Here is a 27,022-nt window from a genome sequence, read left to right on the forward strand (position 1 = left end):
CACTAGAAGCTATATATACCTTGAGCTCTGGTTCTCAATAGGGCAAAGCACCCGTCTTGCTAATTGGTGCCGTCGTTGGAATTCCGCCTGGAAATTGGCCGCCAAAATTTCCTCTTTTGGACATTTAGGAGCGCGTTCTCAGTTTCGAGATGGTCCTCAGCGAACAAGACACGCTGACCTATGTGGGGAACTATAAATACGTTCTCTACACAGTTGTTTGCTGCTAGCAATGTCCAGCAAGCACTTCCTGCCAGAAGACCCATTTTCTACGGTCAATTTTGCTCTCAAGGGAGCAATTTACGAAAACCCAAACTTGTCTCTTCTATCCAAAGAGCGTGTCTTATTTAACAACAACTTTGACCCCAGAAAAGTAGCATTAATCTCTGGTGGAGGGTCTGGCCATGAACCTGGCTGGTATGGTTTTGTCGCCGACGGCATGCTCACTGCATCCGTGCAAGGAGAGATCTTCGCGTCTCCAAACTACAAAAACATCCAGGCAGCAGAGAAAGTTGTCCATTCTGAGGCGGGCACCATCTTTCTCATCACCAACTACACGGGGGATAACCTGTACTTTGGCATGGCTGCGCAAGAACTTGTCAACAAGTACGGCGAGGACAAAATTCGCATTTTGCGCACGACAGACGACGTGGCAGTCCCACGATCCAAGAGCGACCGCGTTGGCCGCAGAACGCTCAGCGGGATCACCATCATGGCCAAGGTGCTTGGTGCGTGTGCCGATGAGTTCCATGACATCGACACCGTGTACAAGCTGGGTGTGTCTGTCAACGCCAACATTGCTTCAGTCAACGCCGGGCTCGATCACGTGCACATCCCCACGCACGATGCAACCACCGACTGGGGTCAGCTGAGACAGAACGAGCTCGAGCTTGGGCTCGGCGTGCACAATGAGCCCGGCGTGAAGCGGCTCGATTATGTTCCTGCAAACGAGGAGCTTGTCCAGATCCTGCTCAAGTACATCCTAGACATGACAGACCCGGAAAGAGGGTATTTCCTGTACGAAAAGGGCGACAAGATCGTTTTGCAGCTCAACAACTTGGGTGGGGTGTCGCATTTCGAGCTGTTGGCCATTTTGACCGAAACAGTGCACCAGCTGAAGCGCGACTACGGCCTGGACATCACCAGGGTTTACCACGGCCACTTTGTGACCAGTTTCAACGCGCAGATATTTACACTGACACTGTTCAACGTGACCAAGGCGGCTACCGCAGAGTTCCCTGTTGAGAAGCTATTTGAGTATCTCGACAAGCCTGTGCGGGCGTCAAACTGGCCGGCAAATTACTACACCTCATTGGAGCCAATTGACGTCCAGAGTCGTGTGATTGACGACTTCAAGCACTACGACGAGGACCTCGCAGCAGAAAAGTCGCCAACTAAAGGAGACATCAATGTCAATCCGGACACACTGGAATCAGTGATTCGAACAGCTGTTCGCAATGTCATTGCTAGAGAGCCCGAACTGACTATCTGGGACACCAAGATGGGGGATGGCGACTGTGGAGAAGGCCTCAAGATTGGAGCTGAGGCAGTACTACACCGTCTGGAAAAAGACCGGTTTACGGCAAGTGGATCGTTGCTGCAAACTCTTGAGTCCTTGCTCAAAGTCGTCAAAGACTCGATGGGCGGCACGTTGGGGGCCATTTTGTACATTTTCCTGCAAGGCTTGACCAACAAGCTGGAGTTGTTGCTGGAGAGCAACGAGACACCGCTGCCACTGGCGTTTGCCGACGCCATGGACTATGCAATTGAGAACCTGTGCAATTTCACAAAAGCGCGCGAGGGTGACAGAACAGTGATGGATGTGTTGATTCCGTTCTGTCGTGAGTTTTCGCAGTCGAAAAACTTGGGTCAGGCCATTAAAAAGGCGCACACAGCTGCAGAGGCAACCCGGAAAATGAGGCCCAAGCTGGGAAGGGCCAGTTACGTGGGGATCGAGGACAACGAGACAGATTTCCCGCCAGACCCTGGAGCATACGGTGTGTACGAAATTATCGCTGCCCTCGGCGAGGGGCTCAGCCATTGATGTGGTTGTAATGAAAAAAAACCCCGTTACCCAATTTGTAGTGTCTTGTGCCGTTCGTGGCGGCTTTGAACAGGGACGCTGCAGTGTAATGGGCAAAACTAGCATTGCTGCATTTCTCCGATTCGTCGAAAGATCTAAAGATCCCCGTTTTCGGAAGCAGCAATTCCCAGGCTGGCTTGTTTGGCCTGGACCGTTCTCGACACCTGCAGACGGAACAATAATGGTCTACAAAAATGCCGGCGGCGAATTTCCCCGGACGTCCACAAAACAATAGCGATCACCTTGGGACAATTTTTGCATATACAGGGTACCCCACAAAAAATCTTGCATATCCTATTGTCAAGAAAAGTTTTTCCACGAGAATTCTGCTATAGTGGGACAATAACGTTAGTGACCGGAGCGGGGAGAGCAGAACAGGAGTTAAATAAGCGCTGAACATTAACTATATGGATCACGATCAACTAGAATGACAAGGTTACCGCTCATGACAAGCTCTCGCACTCAATTGGGCTCTCAAACCAAAATTTACCGCTTATGTATTCCAACCACCTTAGCGTCCAATTTAGTCCTGTTGCTAATGCTGACGTTGCAGCAAAATAATCTACAACCTGCATGTCTCTCAATATTAATCCGATCGGGCAACTTGCAAATATGAGGTCACTATCCCATTCCCGAAAACGCTATAAAGACTGGCGCCTGCCTCCCCATTTTCCATTGCACCATGAAGAACTTTCTAGTCTTAGCTTTTTTTGCTGCGCTGCTCGCCACTTCCAATGGTGCTGCAGTCATAAAAAGAGAGGACATTGATTACGAGGAGCTCGAGCACTACTGGTCGTATGGCCGCTCCGAACCTGTCTACCCTAGTCCCCAGATTTCTGGCATCGACGACTGGGGCGAAGCGCTTAACAAGGCCAAGGCGCTCGTCGACCAGATGACCAACGAGGAGAAAAACAACGTCACTTACGGCTACGCAGTGACCACCACTGGGTGCTCTGGTATGTCGGGCAGTGTTCCGCGGCTCAATTTCCCCGGCCTTTGTCTGCAGGACGCAGGAAACGGTGTCCGTGGCACAGACATGGTCAACTCCTACCCGGCAGGTCTGCATGTGGGGGCGTCTTGGAACAAGGGACTGGCCTACGAAAGGTCGCTCCACATGGGTGGAGAATTCCGCAACAAGGGCGTCAACGTCGCGCTGGGCCCTGTGACTGGGCCAGTCGGCAAGATCGCCAGGGGCGGTCGTAACTGGGAAGGTTTCTCGAACGACCCTTACTTGTCGGGTGCCTTGACGGGCGAGACCATCCGCGGCTTGCAGGAATCGGTTATTGCGTGCGTCAAGCACTTGGTTGCATATGAGCAAGAAGCCAGCAGAAACCCACAGTTCGGACTGGTCAAAGGTACCCATAACCACTCGATCTCGTCCAATGTCGACGACAAAACCATGCACGAGCTGTACATGTGGCCGTTCCAGGATGCCATTAAGGCTGGCGCCGGTTCCGTCATGTGCAGCTACAACAGAATAAATAACTCCTATGCTTGTGAAAATAGCAAGGTGATGAACGGCCTGCTCAAGGAGGAGCTTGCTTTCCAGGGCTTTGTGGTGTCTGACTGGGACGCCCAGCACACCGGCGTTGCCAGTGCCGAGTCTGGTCTCGCCCAGCACACCGGCGTTGCCAGTGCCGAGTCTGGTCTCGACCTTGCCATGCCCGACTCTGTTTATTGGGAAAACGGCACACTGGTCGAGGCCATCAACAACGGCACTATGGCACAGAGCAGACTCGACGACATGGTCACCCGTATCGTTGCCGCATGGTACAAACTCGCCGAGATCGACGACCCAGGTTTTGGTCTGCCGTACGACCTGACTCAGCCACACGACCTGGTCGATGCACGTGACCCGGCCTCTGCGGACACAATTCTGCAAGGAGCCGTCGAGGGCCATGTTCTACTCAAGAACAAGAACAATGCTCTGCCGCTCAAAAAGCCAAAGGCTCTTGGTCTGTACGGCTACGACGCCACGGTCGCCGCCAGAAACTTCCTGATGGGCACAAGTTTCGAGCTCTGGAATTTCGGTCTCACCAACACGCTCACCTACTCAAACGGCACCGACATCGACCTTGCAGACCTCTGGAGACTGTTCCTGTCGTCTTACGACCCTACCCAAAGTGGCCCAGACGTTGCGCTGAACGGCACGTACATTGTGGGCTCTGGTTCTGGTTCCAACACGCCTTCCTACATCGATGCTCCGTACGACGCTTTCATGCGCCAGGCCAAGCTGGACGGCACATGGCTCAGCTGGAACTTCATTGACCAGGATCCAAAGGTCAACGGCGGCAACGACGCATGCATTGTGTTCATCAACGACGCCTCGTCCGAGGGCTGGGATAGACCGACGCTGCGCGACGACTACTCCGACGAGCTGGTCAAGAACGTCGCTTCCAAATGCAGCAACACCATCGTCGTGGTCCACAACGCTGGTGTCCGCATTGTGGACAGCTGGATCGACCACGAGAACGTGACTGCCCTGGTGTTTGCTCACTTGCCGGGCCAGGACTCCGGCCAGGGTCTGATCGACGTGCTATACGGCAACCAGTCTCCATCCGGAAGACTGCCATACACCGTGGCCAAAAACGAATCTGACTACGGCATTCTGTTGGATCCTATTGTCCCAGAAGGCACCGTCGACATGTACTACCCTCAGGACAACTTCACCGAGGGCCTGTACATCGACTACAAGCACTTCCTCAAGTACAACATCACCCCTCGCTACGAGTTCGGCTACGGTCTCACCTACACGACGTTTGACTATGCCAACATCTCCATCACTAAGCAGAATGCAGACACCTCCCAGTTCCCTCCAGAGACGACTGTTGTCCAGGGTGGTAACCCTACCCTGTGGGAGGTGGTTGCCACGGTCACGTGTGACGTCACGAACTCGGGCAACGTCACTGCCGCCGAGGTTGCCCAGCTGTACGTGGAGATTCCTAACGGGCCAGGCCGTGTTCTGCGGGGCTTCGACAAGATCTCCATCGGCCCTGGCGAGACCAAGACGTTTGTTTTCGACCTGACCCGGCGTGACCTGAGCACGTGGGACGTCGAGAACCAGAATTGGGCTCTGCAAAAGGGAGACTACCCGATATACGTCGGCAAGAGCGTTCTGGACATCCAGCTGACAGGAACGTTGTCTATCTAGACAGAAGATAAGATCTCAGATCTTGGAATAGTTTTCATTTCTTTCGTGCGGTATCGCCGCATTTTCTGTATAGGTATCTAATACATGTGCAGCTTTTTCAACAAGTACGCTGAGACAGCTATCCATGCCAAAAATCTCATCATTGGCATGGACGTCGGGGGCACAAGTCAGCAACCACACCGGACGTGTCTGACGGGATCGAGAAGTCCATCAGGGCCGTTCTGGAGGCGCCAGATAGCCTTTTCTCAGGAAACCAGATCTCCACTGTCACAATCGGCACCACGCACAATGCTGTCGTTGAGCACGACTAGATCCGGCTGGAGAAAGTGGCGGACGGCAGGAGCTCGCCACCGTTCGGCGAGTTTTCCGACGACCTTGCGGCAATCATCAACGGCTACTGGGCCGTGCTCGAACGCGGTGTGCAGGTGGATGGCACCGAAATTAGGCCGCTAAACGAGTCTGAAATCAGGCAGCACTGCCACCAAAGTAGACAACTGGGGCTGCGCACCGTCGTCGTGGTGGCTACGGCCCGGATTGTGCGCGAGGAGATTGCTGGCCGTGAAGTGGTGCTGTTGCACCGAATATCCAGCATCGGCATCCTCTAGGGCGAGATCGCTGCGATCAAACGGTTCGGCCGACAAATCAACTCGTCCTTTATCGACGCAGCCAGATCGACTGCTCAATTCTGCTGTCCAAGAACGACGGCACCGTGCTTTCCGTGCAGGAGGCGCTGGAAACGCTTGTGAGAACGTTTTCGTCGGGAGCCACCAACTGGATGCGGGGAGCTGCCGTTCTGTGCTCGCATGATCCTGCCGTCAAAGGCAGAAACGTGATGGTGTGCGATGTTGGGGGAACCACTACCGACGTGGGCGGCGTGAGAATTAGCTTTTTGATGGCACATGTCGAAAACATTGGACTGGGCCGTGGGTCGATTGTTCGGCACGAAAACTGCGGCATCAGTTGGCCCAGATACCAGGGGTGCAGAAATTGTCAGCAGGGGTGTTCTGTTTGGCGGTGACACCGTTCCGGCGTCTGACTTGACCATTGCCAAAATGGCTGACGAAAACGCCAAGCTGGACAAAACTTGTCTTGAGTGATTCCACAGTTGTTTGCGACGTAATCTTGGTAGCCGTTGAGCCTTGAAAAAATATAGCTGCAGCTAGCGAGTGCCAGATGCGTCAGGCTGACAAGACTGAGATTCGGCGAAATTGGGTTTGCGCAAAATAGCCTGCAAACGGGGAAAGGGAAGGGTCGAAAAGTCCACTACAGAGGTGGTTGCTGTGCAAAGGAGACCACTGAGGCAGGCATGGAGCATGTTTTTGGTAGCAGTCGAAAAAACGCCGGTTTTTGACGTGCCTTTCTCGGATGAACTATCAAGACATAGCCAGAGACGCACAAGGGCGGACAAATACCCACGCACCATCAACAATAGAAGATAGCATACTTATATACAAGGTATCCAGAAAGTTCCATCTTAGGCGTGATGCGGAATGTGAGAAAAATAAGTGCGCTCAAACTGCCAAGCAAACCTTAGTCTGGGGCGTACGAGAAATGCCGATCTTCAGTAGTTTTGATGAGTCGACGGCCTATAGGCGAATGAGACAAAGAGAGAGAACCAAGGCAAAGAGAAGCTGCAGCACGTCACCAATAAAACCTAGTGAATTCGTTGTCTGTCTTAACTTCCTATTTTGGAGAATCTCTAAGCTCCGGCTGTAATCATAAAAGCCGGGGGAAAAGCAAGCTTTTAGGAGTGCGGCATGGCAGACATTTTTCAGCAGTTTCGCGAAACGCCTCTTGGAGCGACCGACTACCGTCTTTCCTGCTTCTTGTTGTGATAGGACATGTAAACGGTGCTGTGCACTGGAAAATTGTCCTGAGTGGATTGTCTTTGTTTGCGAACAGATTCGTCAGCAGTACGCATACTGACCCGTCAAAAAACTGGCTGTGGCGAACACTGCAGAACTTGGACAAAACAGGTCGTGATAAGGATGCACTATTTTGAAAGCGGCGACTAAGCCCTACCTCGCCTGTTCATGGCAGGGATGCCAAGCATGGTGGCGGACTAACTCGACAAGATAAGACAGAGTTCCCTGCAAAACATGTGGACCAGTAGTTGCGCGGAACAAATAGTATTTCCACCAAGCATTCTCTTATCTTGGCTGTTAGACGTGCATCCAGAGTGCCGCACAGAAAATTATTTCCGACGTCAAAAGATAAGCAATGGCATCAAAGCCAGCTACTTGATTAGCTGGCTACCAGATTCGACGCATATGACGCAAGAGCCGCTTATTCGGAGTACTCAAAACAGATGGCGTCAGCAGTGCTTGCATCATATTTTGACATGTTGCATAGCAGCCAGCGAGTATCCGCAATACGGAGCCAAAGGATCCGCGGTAGCAGCACATTTAAAGCAGCCAGATGCCTCCCATCTGCTCTACCAAACTATGCACCCAGAAAACCCCAAAGAAGTCGACACCATCGACAAAAAAACAACTGCTGTTCTAGAGACAATCAGCATCCACGATGCCGAAGTGGCAGCAGGCATCGAGATCTTCGCAGAGGACGACACTCATCTGCACAGAGCTTTGAAGGAGAGACACATCGGTATGATCACCCTGGTCGGAGTCTTTGGTACAGGGTTGTTTCTCAGCAGCGGAGGAACGCTTGCCAAGACAGGACCTGTCGGTATGTGCCTTTCATACCTGATTGTGGGCCTGATTGTGGGTATGAACCAGATGGCACTTGCTGAAGTGGCCGCACTGGCTCCGCTGACCGGATCCACCATCCGCCACGCAGAAATCTTCATCGACGATGCAGTTGGATTTGCGTTGGGCTGGCTAAAAGTCTGGAACGCCATTCTTCCCGGCGCGCTTGTTTCCACTGCTCTTATCATGCAGTACTGGAGCAACCTGTCACCAGGAATCTGGATCACCATCTACATGATTCCTATCTGCTTCACCAACATATTCTCCATCCGAATCTACGGTGAGGTCGAGTTTGTGTTTGCTCTGCTGAAAATCGCTCTTATCTTGATTCTTGTCCTGGCCGGTCTCGTGGTCGACCTTGGTGGGGTCAAGGGCCAGGAAAGACTTGGCTTCCATTACTGGAGAGACCCTGGCCCCTTTGCATCATACATCAAGACCGGTAACCTGGGACAATTCATTGGTTTCTGGGCCGCTCTGTCGTCTGTGGTGTATGCCTATGGAGGTGTTCAAGGAATTGCTCTGCTGGCCGGAGAGACCAGAAACCCTCGTACAAATATCCCAAAAGCCGCAAAGAGAATCCTGTACAGAGTTGTCGGTCTATACATGATCGCCGTGTTCATTTTGAGTATCATTGTTCCATACGACGACCCAAAAATTGCAACCAGCGACGGCACTGCCGCACACTCACCATACGTGATTGCTTTTGAAAAAGCGGGTATTAAAGTGCTGCCAGATATCGTCAACGCGTTGACATTGTCGTCTGCGTGGTCCGAGTCAAATCTCGGTATCACACAGACCTCGCGTATCCTGTTTTCGCTGGCTGCCAAAGGCCAGGCCCCTAAAATTCTGCTCAAGAGCAGCAAGAAACTCAAGGTTCCCTACGTGGGGGTTGCTATTGGACTCGTCTTCCTGACCTTGGCGTACATGACGCTGAACTCCACGGCAGCCAACGTGTTCAGCTGGTTCCAGAACATTACGTCGTCCGTCCTGCTTCTGGAGTGGATCATCATCTCAATCAACAATATTAGAATGAACAAGGCTCTCAAGGTCCAGGGCTACAGCCGCAGCGACCTTCCGTACACCAACAAAATTGCCAAGGCCAGTGCGTGGATCTCGCTATTCGGCTCCACCCTTCTGCTCGTGACTGGTGGCTTCACAACCTTTATCCACGGCCACTGGGACACAGCCACACTGTTTTCATCCTACTGCTCTCCTATTCTGTTTGCGATCTTTTATCTCGGATACAAGTTGGTGAAAAAAACCAAACAGGTGCCTCTAGAGGAGATTTGTCTTCCAGCATTGATGGATGACTACCACAGCAAGCCTGAGCCTCCATCCGAGCCGCTAAGAGGCTGGAAGCTGCTCACTTTTCTCTGGGCTTAGTGCTGCCAGAAAAGTCGGAGCGAGTGTATCTATTTATATCACTCTAATAATTGCGTACGCGAATTCCGCTATTTGCACCATGTCTCCTTATCTGTCCCTCAAAAAATTAAAATAAGCTAGCTAGCTCATATATTCCTCTATCACGCTATGCGGCTTTACATAGGTTCCAACTGGAGTGTAGTCAAAATCGTAGCCAAAGCTTGACGGACCTCCTGTTCTGAGCGCCTCGGCCGTGTCCGTCCATCTCGTGCTTGGAGAAATCACAAGTACAAATACGTGTAACCCGTACCGATAGTCCTGTGTACCAAGAGCCTCACCTGTTTCTGCGTCATTGACAGAAATCAGATCCGGCACCGAAGCTGTGATTTTCTTGCTGCCATTTTCATTTAGCTCACAGTAGATATTTTCATTCTTGAACGGAATGGTCATCACAGCGTCGCCATACTCGTCCTTGACGTCAATCTCACCGTAAACATGGCCCTTGAACAGCCGTCTATCCACTCGAGTGATCTTGCCGGTGAATATTTTCTTCGCTGTCTTGGGACCACCACAAGCCTCAATAATGTACTCGGCGCAGTTTTGCACCTCAGAATTCTGCCGAGCAGTGTGAACAGCTCTTCCTATCTTCCAGGCCAGCGATGTGGTATTGTGGATACTTCTCTGGGAAATATCCTCTGCTGTCATGAAAGAAACCATGCCGCAGTGTGCTCCAATCTCTGACAACGACGCCCTAAACACTTTCTCCACGGTCACGTCGCTGGCAGCCTCAGACAGCAACATGGTGGTTCCATTGCCATCTGCAAGCGCGCAGGGCGGAAAGCATGGCTGCTCTGAATAGCAAACTGGAATCATCTGCCACAACAGCGGATATGCTCTGCCCATAAAATCTGCATCCACACAGGGAATACCCAGATCTGCCGCTATTTTGAGCCCAGTCAAACCATTTCCGCCTCCAATTTCCCATGGGAGCGACGCCTGGGGCGTGATGTTGCTATATTTCTTCACCAGGTTGTACCCATGCACCATCTCGTCACCCGATAATTGTTCTAAGCCGACCGTTGGAGATCCAGCGTAGCCGACCGCGACAACGGCTCCGTCACCTTTTTGGTATTTTGGAAAGTCTTGTGGCCTGATCACTTTCACAGGCTTGCCAGCACGAACCATGTGTCTCAAGGCCAAATAATGGTGGTATGGAGTTCCTCCTCCACCGCATCCCAAAATATATGTACCGATCCTTAAAAATTCACAATCAATTTCCGATAAGATCCACTCTTTCTCACTGTTAATGAATGGTCTGTAGGCGCTCACATCGAATTTCAAGTGGTGCTCAATGTAATCTCCAGAGGTTTCAGAGTGTTTTGCAACACTACCTCCAGATTCTTCAATCTCACTGTCTCCTTCGTCAGGAGCAACCGAGTAGTGCATTGCCTTGTAGTCGACTTCACCAATGACTTTGACCATGAACTCAATTGTGTTAGGCACGTAAGGAATCGGGTTCACAACTATGTCGTCATAGACCAAAGATTCTCTTATAGCACCCTTGGCCACTGCTTTTTCCACGGCCTGAAGCTTTAGCTGCTCCAGAAAGGCGTCCTTATCGTCTGACGGCTCCATCCGTTTGATAGCCTGGACAGTGGCCGAGATCTTGCCCACAGCTGCTCCAATGGCGTTGACCACTCCAAAAAATGGCGGTCTGAATACCTTGCTTGCACCGTCCAGCTCCTGTGGGGCAATCACCGATCCTCCCCCAACGAGTAGCACAGGTATTGGTTCAGGAGACGTCTTCATTCTGTCAATGGCATTTTCCAGCATTTCCTTGACTTCTTGCTTGAACGCCTGCTTCACATCTTCAGAAAATCTACCAACCACTTTTTGACCATCGCCAACCTGGAATATGCTTTTATCCTCAATAGTTTCGTCTTCCAGACCAATAGCAACAGTCAAGTCGGTCGCAGTTGTAATTTTGCCTCCAAAAACCAGTCCCTCGGTTAGCAGATTTGCACCTGTGGATTCTGGCCCAATGGTGAGGTCCTTGGCTATCTTGACTATAGAACCACCCCCGAGACCAATAGACTCCACATGCGGCATTGAGAAATTGGTTCTCACGCCAGCAATAAAGGAGTACGCAGAAGACTGACGGGGAAAGCCGGAAGGAAGTAGCAGACCAACATCCGTGGTAGTTCCGCCAATATCCGCCACGATGATTGACTGGCCTTTGGTCCACTCTTCCTCGGCACACAAAATCGCTGCTCCTCGCATAGAGTTGGTGGCACCCGACGAGAAGGTCTTGACAGGCGTTTTCATGGCTTCCGCAGTGGAAACAACAGTTCCGTCGTTCTGGGTGAGAAGAAGCGGACACTCCAGTCCAATTTTGCGAATGGCGTTTTTGAATGACAGAATGATTTTCCGGGCAAAAGACATGATCGAGGCATTGATGATGGAGGCATCCTCGCGCTCAATAAAGCCGATTGTGGAAATTGTACTAGAAAGAACAATGTTGGCTTTTGGAAGAACTGAACGCACAATCTCGGCTGCTCTTTGCTCGTGGTCATGATACATTGGGGCAAATTGTCCGTTGATCACGATGGAGTTAATCCCCAGATCGCGAATTTTGAGCGCGTGTTCTCTAACCGACGATTCGTCTAATGGCTGCACTTCTGTCCCATCAATTCTGTGACCACCTTTGATAAGGGCCGTGTATCCTTCCATAACGGAACGCAGCCCTCCAGGAAAGTCGGAAAATGGAGGAGCATACTTGGAGTAGTTGGTACTCAAACGGAGAACGGCGACTTTTTCCAGCTTTGCCGCATCCTGTTCAATAACTGCGTTGATGAAGTGAGTGGTTCCAATAGTCACCGAGGCAATTTCGTTTTTGGCTACATCTGGACAGTCCGTCAGCAGACTCCTGATGGCTTTCTGGATTCCGTCCGAAACATCGGTCGTTGTAGCAGACTTGTTCCACGAGAGCACTCCACGGTTCGGTGTGTCTAGTGCAAGAGGATTTATCAGAACCGAGTCGGTGTTGGTACCACCAACATCAACTCCTATAAGCAATTTTTGGTTCACCATGGCTAGCTAATGTTTACTAGCAAATTTTTACTCTTTGCAAACTATCCTCGAGAGCTGTATTTGAGGATTGGCCCAGACGCACAGTCGCACATTCCGACGGAAACAGCGCTGCTGAAAGCCCCGTAAAGTTTTAGCTCCTTATCTTGCGCTAATCGTCGGGAATATCTAAAAAACATTTTTTCTCAGACGATTTTTCTTATCGCGATCTGCGAGATAAGAAACTAAGCCAATTTATTTCCCGTTTTGGTGGAGAGCGAACATTGGTGGAGGGCTTAGACTGATCGAGAAAAGCGCTTTTTATATACATACCGTGATTTGACCGTAGTGTTTGATTTTGAACTGTGATGGTGAGCTTTGTCAGACTGAGGAAGGCCCTCGAGCTCAAGAGCTCAAAACTGGGGAACACACCAGCTACGCCGTGGATCAATAATGATATAGTTCCACTGCCTCCACATCGCCGCACTTGGGATATGTGGACGTTTATGGGATTTTGGGCTATCAACAACCTCTGTATCTCGAATTACCAAGTTGGCTCGACGCTGATCTCGATCGGAAATTCTGTTTGGATGGCTATGGTGGCCAACGTTATCGGAAGAATAATTATATGTCTGATGGCTATTTTGAATGGACAAGTCGGAGCGGAATACCACATTGGCTATCCCGTGTTCAGTCGTTGCGTGTGGGGCATGAGAGGCTCGTATATTGCTATCGTGCAGAGAATCATGCTCGGAGTCGTTTGGCTGTCTACGCAGTCCTGGACGGGAGGTCTTTGTATCTCGGTAATCCTCTCTTCGCTTGCCCCAGGCTACCAGAACATGAAAAACACCATGCCTGCTAGTACGCACATGGAGACTAAAGAGTTTGTCGGCTTTGTCATTTATTGCGTCCTCATGTGCGGAATGATTTATGTTCCTCCTGAAAAATCATCCAGACTGCTCACGACGCTGAACGTGATGACCGGTGCAACTCTGTTTGGCATGATGGTGTACTGCCTGAAGGCTGCGCACGGGGCTGGTCCCCTCCTATCTGAGCCGGCTCTGGCAAACACAGCGTGGGAGAAAGGCTGGGCCATTATGGCAGGAATCAAAACTACCATTGGAACCATTGCCGTGGGACTGACGAACCAGCCGGATTACAACCGGTTTGCAAGAAGTCCGAAGGACCCGCTAATTGGCCAGATTGTTTCGATTCTATTCTATGGCTCGGTTGTCCCGCTCGTTGGCTGTCTCACCACTTCTGCCTCGGCCAAACTTTATCCAGATACCGATGGCGGCATCTGGAACCCTCCGCTTTTGGCAGCTAGATGGCTTGACGACGACTATAATGCCAAGAGCAGAGCTGGCGCCTTTTTCTGTGGTGTTGGATTGCTAGCCGGGCAATTAGCCATCAACACAGTCGACAACGCATTTTCTGCCGGAATGGACTTTTCTGGCCTCTTCCCCAAGTTCTTGACTTTGAGAAGAGGTGCATATGTGGGGCTTTGTATCTCCATTCTTATCCAGCCTTGGCAGCTTCTCTCGACTGCTGGTGTTTTCATTAACGTTATGTCTGCGTATGCGGTGCTTTTGGGGGCAATGACAGGAATTATGGTGTGTGATTACTGGGTCGTTAGAAAAAGAAAGCTTAAGCTGATGGACATGTTTGAGCCAAGCAGCAGATCGATCTACTGGTTCAACGGGGGCTTCAATTGGCGTTCGTTTGCAGCTTGGATTATAGGTTTTGCACCGCTGATGCCCGGCTTTGTCAACGCCTGCAACTCCAGCATAGAGATTCCCTCCGGAGCAAAACATCTCTACCAACTGGCATTCATTTATGGCTTCATTGTTTCGTTCTTGCTTCACTACTGCTTCAACCTTCTGTCGCCACCTTCCGGACTTGGTGAATTGGACACTGTCAATCCGTTTGGAACGTTCACGGAGCAGGAAGCCCGAAACATCGGCATATGTTGGGAGGAGTCCGAGGAGATGGACACTCCAGATTACGACAAGTCCGAAAAGAGCCCGAAAACCGAGGTCAAAATCAGAGAAATTTCGCTCTAAATACGAGCAGCTTCTCTAGCCCGTTGAAAGAAAAACATTCGCTTAAATTCGTAAGATTCTTTGTATTGTTTTAGTTCCGATGATATGTAAAAACCAGAAATTAATCTTTCATTCGTGCAACGTATAGCCATTAGCCCAAGAGTATTCAAACAGATGGCACTCATCATGACTGCTTCAGTGATACTGGAGAAGCCGTTGCCGACGCTAATCTGACGTTTCTCCTTGTCCCTCGACACGCAATCCGAAGCTTTTTGATTCTAGCTTCACCGTAGAGGGTGGGATTGAATTTCCTGGAGAAAGGGTGAATTTAAATAAGAGCTCCGTCATCTCTACTACAACCGGGTGGCTGACCTTGACACTTACCATATTGTTTCAAACTTCAGTATCAACATTGAAGGCTCGAGAACCACCCCCTCTGGTATTACCTATGCTCAGCATTTTGGAAGGGGCAAGAATCTGGTCCAAGGGACTGAGCTCCTAGTGTTCGGTGGCGTGTACACAGCTGAGATGATTTAGGACACCACGGATGATATTTGCAGAATCAGACCTCGTTATCGATGTTTACTGGACAGACGGTGACATGACCGTATTCCAGCACAAATAAATAAGCTGTATAAAATGACTAAATATTTGGAGACTTGGATTCTAGTTCTGGGAGCAGCAATCTAGTCATTACTAGCAACCAAAAAGCAGTGGTGTTTTTATCTGCTTTTAATGACACGATTAAGGGTCACGTTGATCAATTTCGAAAATTACAATCACCAACTCCCCTTCTTTTCAAAGCACAAAGGGGTAACTTACTATTTTTCCTGGCCTTAACTTAGTTAAACTGTGGATATGAAAATTTTTGGCTAGATATTTCATTCGTATGAGTCAATATGATTATAGATCCTGACTCTCGCTCACGATATGACACCGTTCAAGAGGAGGATGATCAACCAGTGTATTCCAGAACCTCGTTCAAGCTAGAGATGGAAGACCTTGTTAGAAATTCACTGCCCACTTTCCTAACGTTCCTATTGCAAAGTTCGCTTTTACTAATAATTCCTATTTATTTCGCTGGAAAGCAGGGGAAGGATGTGTTGTCCGCATCATCGATGGCCATCACCTTATTCTATATTACAGGGCCAGCACTCGTTTTTGGATTTTGTACCGCAGAAGATACATTGTGTTCCACTGCATTTGGGGCAAAAAGCTATACCAAAGTCGGGCTTTATTACCAGAGATGCGTGCTGATTTTGCATATGATGTTCATTCCGATTGCAATACTATGGGTCAACTCCGGCCCCATGCTTAGGGTATTTTCGCCAGAGCTTGCAGATATGTGTGTCCCGATTATGCGGCTCATGGTGCTCGCTATTCCGCCCTCATCGTGTTTGAGTGCTCTAAGCGGTACTTGCTATCCCAGAACAAGTTCCGAGCACCGACTATGGTGTTGGCTGGAGCACTGCCTTTCAGTTTGATATTCCATATGGCGTTCAAGAGATTTTATTTGGGACCGGCATTGTCGTTGGTGCTAACGTACTGGACCATTTCCGTGTTGGTAGTCACGTACATATACTTTGACGACCATCAATGCTGGAACAGTGACTTGCGTCTTTCAGTGTTGCTACAGGATTGGGGCCAGTTCTCCATTGGCATTTCAGGAATCGTTATGGTTTGTGCTGAGAGTTTTTCCTTCAGAGTTATCACGCTTTTATCTGCCAAATTCGGTAGTGTAGAGCTGGCATCTCAAACTGTGGTCACCACTATCTCCATGTTTCTCTTCCAATTCCCGTTTTCCTTTGGCATTTGCTCTTCCGTTAGGCTCGCTAATTATATTGGAGCTCGCTCTCATAACTGTGTGACAGTAGTGAGAGTTGCCACAGCAGCAACTGCTGTCATTGGACTGATAAACTTTAGTATCATGTTCTTCTTTCGAGGATGGCTGCCACGTATTTTTAGAGATGACGAGGAGGTTATTAAATACACCTCCAACCTGCTCCGTGGTGTGGCTTTGAATGAGTTCGGGGACGCAGTAAACGCCATTTTTTCATCCCTTTTGAGAGGCCAAGGCCGCCAAAATATCGGCTCAGTGTTGAATCTGACGGCCTACTATGTGATTGCTATTCCTCTGGAGTTGTTGCTTGGCTTCTACTTTGAGTTTGGAGTTCCTGGCTTGTGGGCCGGCTTGCTACTCGGGGAGCTCTTCCTGTCTGCAGCCGAAGTATACCTAACGTGGTCTACAAACTGGGACGGGCTTATAGAAAACAACCAAGCTCTTGTGTAATTACTTTGTGTTAACCACTTAGTGTTAGCCACAATCTGGTGATACCATACACTTTTTTTGGGCTTCGTCAACAGCTTCCGAGTACTTGTTGATAGGGAATTTGTTTGCGCTCACGAGATCCAGCCTTAAAATTCTATTTTCAACCAGTTTGAAGAAGTCCTTGGCTTCCTGGCGCAAATAATGAACTTAATTCTGAAACTAAGATCATTTGCGACAATTGATGCGTATGGGATACAAGTCCATATAAGCGCCGAGGGAACCAAATTTGTGAAGAGTAACTGTATCGGAATCTATATCACCTGTCAAAACAACAGGATGAACATTTTTATAGTTGGATGTCAGTGTCTCATGGACCGCTTTCTATCTTCGTAAGGCAAAGAATTTGGTGCCCATTGAAGAAACCACAGCAACTGCAGTTCTGCTAAATTTTCGGTTACAAGGGCCGATAGCCACCATCTCTCCTGGCCTTAAATCCTCCATACGCCACGAGAGGGAAGCTCAAGCCAGGAATAAAGTCTGTATCGAAATTGACAGCCTCTTCATTGACGGGGTAGCAGCTCTCAATGTCCACGAGTGTCTATTTCTACAAGTAGCCGTTTCTTTTGTACTCTTGCGCCGGTAAGGTTTTAAATTCATGAGTTGGACCATCTGCAACCGACTTCACCAGATAGTGGCCTTAAGCATTTGTCGACTAAACTTCGGAATCAAGATGAACGAGCTGCAATTTTTTTATGGGTCACTTTCGATCACTCTTCCCACGCCGGCTCTTCCTGCGATGAAAGGCTCGGGAAGACTGAACTGTGGAATCTTAGGTTCCCCGACTCTGCATATGAATCACTTCCCAGAACACTAACTTCCACTTTTACCAGCACCCAGCCAAATGCCACTTCCGGCACGGGAAATTCTTTGAGCGCCACCAAGTACCTGCTTTTTTTAACATTGTATTCAATTTACGTCTTGATCTGGCTTTTCAGCATATTTATTGTTCTCGACAATATATATCCCCGGATTATCATGCGTGCCTTACGAGTTGCAAAAAAATCTTGACTACTTACTTACTTAGTGCTCAACACGACTTGGTGATTCCAAAATTTTTTCGTCGAAGCCTCATCAGCTGCCTCTGCGAATTTCTCGATGGCGAATTTCTTCACCTGGACGTGATCCACCTTGAAGATTCCGTTCTCAACCATCTTAATAAAGTCTTTGGCCTCCTGCCGCGAGTACATAATTTTTCCTTTGATGGTAAGGTTCTTTGAGACCAAAAGTGGATATGGAACGGCCAGAGGGCCAAAAATGAAACCAGAAAGAATGACCCTGCCTCCGAAACTCATAGAATTAATGGCCGCATCCAGGAAGATTGGGTTTGATGCTGTGGTAGGGGAAAAATCCATGAAAACGTCAAGAGAACCGAACTTGTGAAGAGAAGCTGCATCAGCATCTTTATCGCCTGTCAAGACAACAGGGTGAACGTTTCTATAATCGGATGCAAGTTTCTCAAGAGCCGTTTTGTCTCTTCCTAAGGCCAGGACTTTGGCACCCATTGAAGAAGCCACAGCAACAGCAGCGCTACTAAACTTGCCTGTAGCAGGACCAATGGCCACAGTCTCTCCTGGTTTCAGATCGATTCCTCTGAATCCACCATATGCCACTAGGGGAAAAGACAAAGCTGTAATCACGTCCGTGTCCACGCCAATGGCTTCTTCATTGATAGGATAGCAGTTCTCGATGTCCACTAGGGTGTACTCTGAGATGTAACCGTTCCTCTTGTACTCCTGTGCAGATAATGCTTTGGATTCAGGTGTTGGACCGTCTGCGATCGATTTCACAACATAGTGCCCGGCAGAATCTCTCGACCAAACAGCAGGATCCAGATAGACAAGCTGCCCCTTTTTGAAAGTATCGCTTTCAATCACTCTTCCCACGGCAGAGGTTCCGATGACGAAAGGTTCAGGAAGGCAAAACAATGGGTTTCTAGGCTGTTTGGCTCTTTCCCTTAACCCTCCACCCAACAAGCTAGCTTCCACTTTGACGAGCACTTGGCCGGGGCCCACTTCAGGCACTGGGAGCTCTTTAAGAGCAAGGTCCTCTCCGTATTTCTCGACAACAACTGCTTTCTGGTACTTTGGTAAAGTCATTTGGAACTTAAAATGAAGAATCTAAAGGTTTAAATATATCCTTGCTCCGATGGCCATACTCACGTGTATTAATAATTTTACTCCGAGGGCCGTACCCATGTCTTACTTTTACTAATATTAAACGTCACGTAGAAACGAATTCCGATCTAGCAGCGGTATTGATCCAGTGTCGAGGCTTCTTACGCGTCCAAGTGTCCGAATCAGCAGCAATGACCAATGGATTGAGTTGCTTTGAGGCACGGGTGTGAACACAATTGCATTTCTCGGAGCTGCTCGGCCTCAATCCTCGTTAATTTTCGAAGAGCAACCACCAAACACCTGAATTACTTTCAAACTCCATTTCTTCTATAGTTTCATCTATTTCGCCACGTTTCTTGTTTGTGACTATAATATTCTCAGGGTTAGTATGCGTCGTCCTGATAACCTAAAATAACTGGTATGTCACGCTTAGTACAGCAGCCCAAACACACCTGCCACCACTGACAAATTGACCATGTCGGTCCCAGAAGCTCCCAGAACTACAGATGCGGCAAAAATAAAGGACTGATTTTTGGCCTTAATGTTAGACTACAACGACGCGGAGTAGATTGTGTGTCCTATGCATCCAATAAAAACCGTTGGCCTCAGTCCTAACGTGCTGGCAAAAAGTGCAGGTATGGGCCCTAATACGACCTCCATTGCTTTTCAGAATGACCTTCGATGTATTCCATGGTCTTGTAGTCGTTTAGCCCATAGTTTGTAACTACAGCATAAGTACCTGTCTTTGTGAATGATAAAATTCCAACCAGAAACGTCTGGGTTAAGATTGATCAGAAGATCTGTTTCATCATTGGGATCATGATCAAAGGTGGGCAATCAACATTTTCTGGCAGTATGTGGCATCTATATAGCCCTGAAGGGTGGTTTTATATCAAAGGAAGAACGTCATTCTGTAGCAGGACTTGTTGTTGTATGACAATTGGTTCTGCTGGCGTGCAAAGACACCACAAAGGGGATCTGTTTGGCGATTAATGATTTTATAGAGTTTAGAACCAAATTACTCCCTGCAAGTATACAAGCCAAATTTGAGGACTTTCAGTTGATTTCGAACTTATGAGATCCGATACATTTATACTGGTACTTTGAGAAGCATCTTCACTAGGATTTTGATCATCAGGCTATTTGAAGTGGGTAGAACACGATCTGGCGTGACGTGGAAGTCTATCATTACTGGTGTCATCACTGCCTTCTGAAATGAATCACTTTGTTGTAGCAGGTGTTTGGGGATTTGTCCTTCTATGCATTGCGCGAAATATACAAACTCGTGTTGCATGTGTATGTTGTTGTGAATCGTTGCATGTTTTCGATATTGCTCGCAATATTTGGATAACCCCTTTTAATCCGGACTATTCTGAGCGTCCCTGCATATCTAGCCTAGATCTGTCCATTATAGTAATTATTGTCAACCTACATTACTGTAATCGTGGATCTCATGAATCTGTCGCTACATTGACATGCAAGTCACAAACACATTGAAGTGACGTCAAGCAACGTATCAAAGGTCTCATCAGGCTACATGGGATTACATTGGATGAGTACATTTGAGATGAGAAAGCACTGCTTGCTAACTTTAATTGATCGTGTGAATCCCACGATTTCTTCAATTTTGGGCTTCTCAGCTTCCATTATATTTGAACAAATATCGATAATTATTAATTTCTACTATTTAAATTTCTGCACCCTAAATTTGATAAGAGATGGTAATTTCCATTCATTAGTTGAATCATGAACAAAAACCATTTTTGCTTTCATTGTAATCTCCAATCACCAAATTCTGCGTAACAAGTCAGTCCAATTGAGCAGCTGACACTATCTGTATAACAATTGCATTCCCCACTGTCAGCCTAGAGATCGAAAAACTGCCATTTTCGCGGCCAACGGGACTCAATGTGTGTCTATCTCTTCCTTTGCTGATGATTGTCCCAAACTGCTTATTTTTTGACTCACTAATAGGTAGGCTGTACCTAAATAAGACGACAACAATTTGCAAACTCAGCAATTATTAACAGTGCACACAGTAAGTTAGCGATATTCGAAGTTGTAAAGGTTATAGAAAATTACGCTAGAGGGGTGGCAACCATTGGTTACGAGGAAAGTCAAATGGCCAATTAAGTTCTGCCCGAGCTGATGACCCAATATTTGCCGTAATATATTCCGTAACTGATGTAGCGCGAATCGGTGCATGGCCAGTGTGCAATTCTAAGAGGTTGGATTTTTTTCCTGAGTAGCTGTGACGGATGCCCAGATTCTGTGCAGGGTTTTCGAGGTCAGAATAAAAATATCAACCGTTAGTGGGTCTGCCCATCTTGAGCCATTCATGATTTCAATGTTGGAATTTATGTAGTTTTCTAACGTCTCTGGATGATGTGTATGATCTTGATACGGATTGGGAGAAATACTATACTAATTTGTGGACCGGCTGAGGAGCATACCCTAGCTTTTGCATTCAGTAATGAACTTGTTGAAACAGATCGCCTATTAGATATGAGACCGCTGGAATTTGGAAACGACTGAATTATGCAGATGTAATATGTTAGCCAAGTCATAAGAAAATGTAGATCAATTATTAAAGTTTCAAATTCAAAGTGTATCAATGGCTAATGTTGGTGAGCTTCATGATCTATTTAGCACACTTCAAGAAAGCTACACGGTCAAGGTTTCGTTTTTTAAGATATCAATACAACCCAAATCTTAATAAGGAAACAGTCATAATATTCGGCCAACAATTACAAAAAATCCAATTAATTACTTACGCTATTAAATCTCAAATCAGTAGAGGTATCTGAACCCTGGCATTTCGTAGTCAGTCAGATCAGAAAATTCCAAGTTCTCAATTTCTGGCGGAGAATTCTCGCTTTCCAATCTTTCTCTGCGCTTGTTATCAAAATAGTTAACTCCAAACAGAGCGAATAAGCAAAAGAGTGAGAAAACGTAACAGACGACAATTGCAATTTTAGCTGAATGATATCCCGGCGCTTCGGTGCTCAAAAATGTTTGTGGTCCAACGAGATTTCCAACGCAGTAGCCGATCAAAAGAATTGCTTGCGAAGTAACCTTCTTGGAGTACCCAAGGGTATTCGATCCAAAGAGAGAAAGGAAACAAATCATTCCGATAGGGGACAGCGAATACAGATATAATCCTGCTAGTTGCGCGTGAGTATTCGAAGAAAAGGCCAGCATGCATGATCCAACAATCACAACGACAGTGATAAATGATGAAATACCAATTCGGTATGGGAATTTTCCCACAAATAGTGCAAATGCAATTAGTCCGACAGTCTCAACAGCTCCACCAGGCATTCTCATGAGCAAACTCTTTTTGTCGCCATATTTTAATGAGTCGGACAACAAAATTGACATAAACGAGCCAAGTCCACCATTAGGGATGTTCGAGGAGAAGGCATAGAAAAATCCAAGCCATGTTCTAGGATCAATCAACGATTGCTTGAACTGATACCATTTCCACTCTGGGTTTCCGTATCCTTCCTTGCTATCCTTGACTCTTTGGAAGACTAAGACCTTTTCTCTCTCGTTCAAGAACCAAGCGTCTGGGGGGTTGTCTGGAATATGAACCATCAACAAGCCTCCAAGGACGATGGTCATAACGCCAGTCACAATGAAGAGCACTTTCCATGCTTCTATAGAGTAGGAGTCTGCATGGACATAGCAACCGTAAGCAATAGCACACCCAATTATTGTACCGAACCCATTATTGGAGTAGTACACCACTGTCCTCAAGAAAGACCCCTCCTGTCGATACCATTTGGCTGAAAGTAACACAAAACCAGGAGTCACAGCCGATTCCAGACATCCCAGAAGAATACGGCAGACAATAAAGCCAGCGTAATTGGAACATGCTGCGTGACATGTTAAAACTATTCCCCAAAGAATAATACAAACCGAGGTAGTCTTAACAAGTGGAAAACGCTGCAAGCACCTGGACAAAGGAAAAACTGCTGCAAGAAACGCCAAGTAAAACGCCGTGGTGGTCCACGAGTATTGTTGTCCCACCATGTTCAGGTCGGTTCGTAGGCCCATGATGGCTGCAAAAGAAGTTGTACTCTTGTCCATGTATTGGACTCCATAGATAAGAGAAATAAGTGGCAGGATCATGAAATCAATTTTCCGTTTCAAAGCATTGTATTCTTGGTCTGTAACATCCTGAATTGTGTCCAGCTTTCTTGCATACTGTAACGCAACGTCCGCATGGTTCTCGTCCACCACGACCTCTTTTCCAAGAAGATTTGAAGCTTCTGATGGCGTTCTCCTGGAAATTGCGAATGGAGCTCTTATTGTCGGACATTGGCTCTGATGATTAAGCAAGCCAGTAGTTAAATAGGATGTGGGGCTCGTATTTTTTTCCTCATCGCTGCCTGTTTACCGGAAAACAAGTTCCGAATATCGTTCTCCGATAAGACATAAGATAGGCTTTAATGAGAAAAAGTTTTGCGGCTAAAACCCGGACAAGGCTGATAAAAAAATAAAGCGAGATGTTTGGCTAAAAAATCTCTTTCCTTCGGAAGCCTCGCAGAATTGCCGCACACATAACCAATAGCAGGTCAGATCTCATGCTTGATTATCAGAATAAGATTTCACCACATAGATAAAGATTAGGAGTCTCTCTAACCAACACTGTATTGTTCAAAGGATTTAAAAATATAAATGCCGTTCAATATCCTCGGGAAAAGTATGGATTTCACTACTCAACAGTCCTCCACTGCTCAGCAGAGCAGCAAACAACTCGAAGTGAAATCTGATGTCTACGAACTCAACTCAGAGCACGAAAAACCAGTTTACACAACCCAGCGTGGTCTGAAGTCTCGTCATGTCCAGTTTATCGCCCTGGCAGGAGCCATTGGTACAGGTATCTTTGTTGGTACTGGCTCTACACTTGCAACATGTGGTCCAGCCAGTCTTCTGATCGGCTTCCTCATTCTCGCTATCTTTGTCTGGTCCATCATGAACCAGCTCGGAGAAATGGTGAGTTACATTCCTGCCCCAGGAAAATCTACGCTATACGCGCTCTGTGATCGCTACACAGGGAACAAAAGCATGTCTTTCACATGCGGCTTGAATATGGTTTACGCTCTCTGTATTTTAACCCCAGCAGAGATCTCGGCAGCTGCTTTTGTGATCGAGTACTGGTCGGATCTGAACGTGGCAATCTGGATTGCAATACTCTGGTCCTCCATCGTGGCAATCAACCTGCTGGCCGTCAAGTACTTTGGTGAAACAGAGTTCTGGATCGCTTCTATCAAGCTGATTACTATCACTGGCCTCATCATTCTCGGATTCGCCATATTCTGGGGTGCAGGCCCCAACAGACATGGTATTCTTGGCTTCCACTACTGGAAACATCCGGGGGCATTTGTTGAGCATCTGGTTCCAGGGAACACAGGGAAATTCCTTGCATGCTGGACCTCCATCATTAAGTCCGCGTTCGCGTTTGTGCTTTCGCCTGAGATTATCACATCCGCCGCTTCAGAAGCTGAGGCCCCAAGGAAAAATCTTCCGAAGGCTACCAGCCGCTTCATTTACCGTCTGATGATTTTCTACATTGGAGGAGTCCTGGCCATCGGCATCATTGTGGGTTCCAATGATCCGAGACTCATGAACGCCATCAATAGTGGTGCCACAGGGGCCGCCGCCTCGCCTTTTGTTATTGGAATTCAGAACGCAGGCATCAAATACCTCAACCACATCGTCAACGCTGCCATTCTCACCTCTGCCTACTCAGCAGGCAACTCATTCCTCTACTCAAGTTCCAGAACACTCTATTCTATGTCTCTCACGGGAATCGTCCCAAAATGTTTTTCAAAATGTACTCGTTACGGTGTGCCGATCTACTGTGTGATTTTCTGCTCTGCTATTGCTTTGCTTTCTTTCCTCAACGTTTCTAACTCCTCTACGGTTGTTTTCAACTGGCTCTCCAACATTTCAACAGTGTCCGGTTTCATTTCATGGATTTTCGTCTCCATCACCTACCTGCGCTACCGGAAAGCTATTACGTACCACAATCTGGACTCTCGTGTCACCTACAGACCAAAGTTTCAGATAGCTGGTGCTTACGCTTGTTTGGTCTTTTTCACGATCATTGCTCTGACCAACGGTTACGCTGTGTTCTTCAATTGGAAGACGTCTGACTTTTTCGCCGCGTATATCACTCTTCCTATCGTGGCTGCTCTTTACGTCAGCCACATGCTGTGGTCCCGGAATTTCCGTCTCTTTGCACCTCCCGAGCAAATCGACTGTTTTACAGGCCTCGAGGAAACAGAGAGGGAAGCTGCAGAGTACGTGCCTCCAGTTCCTCGGAATATCATCGAGAGAATCTGGTTCTGGCTCACGTGATTATATATCGTTCGATACACATTATATTTGATATGAAATACTATTCGGCATATCTGTGTTAAACTCTGGTGAGTCGCTGCGGGCGGCCACATGCCCGCACGCCCTCCGCGCATGATGCACAGTGAGTGCACCAGCGGCACTTATTTTCCGATCGATGGCTACCATTGAACAAAAAAATAAAAAAAAAGTGTCTGCATAAACTGAGATTACAATTTTTTTGGTCGGAATTGTGGATAAAACTAAGTAGTATAGAAAAAGTGGCGCTGCTGTCTATCTGTGTAGTCAAGCATCTTCTCATCCTCAACCCCCTCGATAGACACGTCCAGCGTGTCCTCTGGAATTTTCTCGAGAGCCTTTCTCTTGTTATGGTTCATGATCACACACGTGCCCCAGTAGAGAGCAGACAATAAGATACACACGCAGTAGGCGACAATCATCGAGATGAATCCACCAGTGTATTTGGGTGCCTGGTTGCTTCTGAACGTTTGTGTACCCGTAATAGCCCCCCCACAGTAACCAAGGTAGTTGAAGCCATATGTGACAGATTTTTTGGTGCTTCCAGAAGTGTTTGCTTGAACGCAGGACATCATCACCACATATGGTGCAAAGTAAAAGTACATCAGGTAGAGACCTAATAGTTGAGGACCAACCTTTTTTTGGTCAACTGCGTAGAGAATGATAGACCCAATAAGTGGAATAATCAGAGAAATAACAGAAACCAGGCATCTCCTGTTCTTCCAGCGAGCTCCGAGCCAGGTGAAAAAGAAAGTTGCGAGAGAAGCAATGACACCAGTAGGAATACCCATAAGAGCAGATTTGACAGGAGTAAAACCAAGGTTGTTAATGATAATAGAGTTGTAAGTGCTCAGTCCACCATTAGGAATGTTAATACCAAAGTTGAAAAGCATAATCAAGTAGACTCGCACGTCTAAAAACGCCTCCTTGACTTGCTCCCATTTCCATGAGCTGTTCTCAACACCGGTAGCATTTTCAGCAACACGTTTAACCATAAAGACCTTCTCGCGCTCGGTCAAGAATTTGGCGTTGATTGGAGAGTCTGGCAAGAACCAAAAGATAATGCAGGACCACACGAAAGAAATAGAACCAACCAGGAGGTAGATATACTTCCAAGTAGGTATTGCGCTGCCAAACGTTGTGGCAAGAGCAGACAGAGCTCCATTGATCACTGACGATGCAAACATGAAAATGAATGCCGTGCGGTGAGGAGATTCAGATTTCAGATAAAAGCTAGCAATCATCAGCGAGCAACCAGGAACAATCGCACACTCAACAAGACCCATCAGGCAACGAAGAGTAGCAAGACCAATAAACTCATGGCACGCACACAATAAAAGCGTGGATGCAGACCAGATTATCGAGCAGGAGGCAATAACCTTGCCGATTCTGAACCTCTGCAATAGATAAGACATCGGCCACATCCCGACGAGAGAACCTATGAATACGATAGATCCCAGCCAGGAGTACTGCTGTCCAACCAGGTTGTTATCGGTTTTGAATCCAAAGATTGCGGCCGTACTGAGAGACACTTTGTCAACCGCACCCATGGTAGCCGTGAAGAAGAGTGTTGGGAGTAGAATCAAGTCGGTCTTCCTAATGGCCCATTTTTCCTCGGCTGGAGTAAGCTCTTCAAACTTACCGCTATGTTCAGCAAGAAATCGAAGAGCTTTGTCTGCACTAGGATCATCAACGATTGATTTTTGAGTGGTGACCGCCAAAAAGGCATCTTTTTCAGGCAAATCAGTCGAAGTCATTTTGAAAAAGTGATAAGCGATGAAGGGCAATT

General features: G+C 47.7%; 12 protein-coding genes across 12 annotated transcripts; 7 read left to right on the forward strand and 5 right to left on the reverse strand.

Annotated features, from left to right (window-relative positions):
- Positions 1-229: 229 nt before the first annotated feature.
- Positions 230-2,041, forward strand: OGAPODRAFT_50813 (uncharacterized protein; the record flags this gene model as incomplete). The annotated part of the gene is made up of 1 exon (XM_018355679.1): positions 230-2,041. The coding sequence occupies one exon, from the start codon at positions 230-232 to the stop codon at positions 2,039-2,041; it is 1,812 nt and encodes a 603-aa protein (XP_018209560.1).
- On the forward strand, positions 241-5,604 carry OGAPODRAFT_17298 (uncharacterized protein). Its single transcript, XM_018355025.1, has 2 exons — positions 241-2,777; positions 2,827-5,604. The coding sequence occupies exons 1-2, from the start codon at positions 2,654-2,656 to the stop codon at positions 5,229-5,231; spliced, it is 2,529 nt and encodes an 842-aa protein (XP_018209561.1). The 5' UTR covers positions 241-2,653; the 3' UTR covers positions 5,232-5,604.
- Positions 5,316-6,328, forward strand: OGAPODRAFT_10107 (uncharacterized protein; the record flags this gene model as incomplete). Its single annotated transcript, XM_018353015.1, has 4 exons — positions 5,316-5,384; positions 5,543-5,797; positions 5,902-6,154; positions 6,192-6,328. The coding sequence occupies 4 exons, from the start codon at positions 5,316-5,318 to the stop codon at positions 6,326-6,328; spliced, it is 714 nt and encodes a 237-aa protein (XP_018209562.1).
- A 1,347-nt stretch (positions 6,329-7,675) lies between these two features.
- Positions 7,676-9,319, forward strand: OGAPODRAFT_51677 (uncharacterized protein; the record flags this gene model as incomplete). Its single annotated transcript, XM_018355706.1, has 1 exon — positions 7,676-9,319. The coding sequence occupies one exon, from the start codon at positions 7,676-7,678 to the stop codon at positions 9,317-9,319; it is 1,644 nt and encodes a 547-aa protein (XP_018209563.1).
- A 120-nt stretch (positions 9,320-9,439) lies between these two features.
- OGAPODRAFT_95616 (uncharacterized protein) lies at positions 9,440-12,388 on the reverse strand (the record flags this gene model as incomplete). The annotated part of the gene is made up of 1 exon (XM_018357776.1): positions 9,440-12,388. One exon carries the CDS (start codon positions 12,386-12,388, stop codon positions 9,440-9,442), a length of 2,949 nt encoding a protein of 982 aa, XP_018209564.1.
- Positions 12,389-13,106: 718 nt separating this feature from the next.
- Positions 13,107-14,442, forward strand: OGAPODRAFT_17300 (uncharacterized protein). Its single transcript, XM_018355026.1, has one exon. The coding sequence runs from the start codon at positions 13,369-13,371 to the stop codon at positions 14,425-14,427; it is 1,059 nt and encodes a 352-aa protein (XP_018209565.1). The 5' UTR covers positions 13,107-13,368; the 3' UTR covers positions 14,428-14,442.
- A 28-nt stretch (positions 14,443-14,470) lies between these two features.
- OGAPODRAFT_17301 (uncharacterized protein) lies at positions 14,471-15,189 on the reverse strand. Its single transcript, XM_018355027.1, has one exon. The coding sequence runs from the start codon at positions 14,791-14,793 to the stop codon at positions 14,632-14,634; it is 162 nt and encodes a 53-aa protein (XP_018209566.1). The 5' UTR covers positions 14,794-15,189; the 3' UTR covers positions 14,471-14,631.
- A 57-nt stretch (positions 15,190-15,246) lies between these two features.
- Positions 15,247-17,712, forward strand: OGAPODRAFT_17302 (uncharacterized protein). The gene has a single exon (XM_018355028.1). It carries the CDS (start codon positions 15,899-15,901, stop codon positions 16,694-16,696), a length of 798 nt encoding a protein of 265 aa, XP_018209567.1. The 5' UTR covers positions 15,247-15,898; the 3' UTR covers positions 16,697-17,712.
- Positions 17,713-17,724: 12 nt separating this feature from the next.
- Positions 17,725-19,006, reverse strand: OGAPODRAFT_83558 (uncharacterized protein). The gene has a single exon (XM_018356710.1). The coding sequence runs from the start codon at positions 18,829-18,831 to the stop codon at positions 17,752-17,754; it is 1,080 nt and encodes a 359-aa protein (XP_018209568.1). The 5' UTR covers positions 18,832-19,006; the 3' UTR covers positions 17,725-17,751.
- Positions 19,007-21,592: 2,586 nt separating this feature from the next.
- Positions 21,593-23,249, reverse strand: OGAPODRAFT_95620 (uncharacterized protein). Its single transcript, XM_018357777.1, has one exon. The coding sequence runs from the start codon at positions 22,981-22,983 to the stop codon at positions 21,640-21,642; it is 1,344 nt and encodes a 447-aa protein (XP_018209569.1). The 5' UTR covers positions 22,984-23,249; the 3' UTR covers positions 21,593-21,639.
- A 201-nt stretch (positions 23,250-23,450) lies between these two features.
- Positions 23,451-25,266, forward strand: OGAPODRAFT_17305 (uncharacterized protein). The gene has a single exon (XM_018355029.1). It carries the CDS (start codon positions 23,560-23,562, stop codon positions 25,216-25,218), a length of 1,659 nt encoding a protein of 552 aa, XP_018209570.1. The 5' UTR covers positions 23,451-23,559; the 3' UTR covers positions 25,219-25,266.
- Positions 25,267-25,447: 181 nt separating this feature from the next.
- On the reverse strand, positions 25,448-26,942 carry OGAPODRAFT_17306 (uncharacterized protein). The gene has a single exon (XM_018355030.1). It carries the CDS (start codon positions 26,781-26,783, stop codon positions 25,458-25,460), a length of 1,326 nt encoding a protein of 441 aa, XP_018209571.1. The 5' UTR covers positions 26,784-26,942; the 3' UTR covers positions 25,448-25,457.
- Positions 26,943-27,022: the final 80 nt, after the last annotated feature.

This window comes from Ogataea polymorpha (assembly GCF_001664045.1).
Source record: "Ogataea polymorpha strain NCYC 495 leu1.1 chromosome Unknown OGAPOscaffold_6, whole genome shotgun sequence".
In the NCBI taxonomy this organism is placed as follows: Eukaryota; Fungi; Ascomycota; class Pichiomycetes; order Pichiales; family Pichiaceae; genus Ogataea; species Ogataea polymorpha.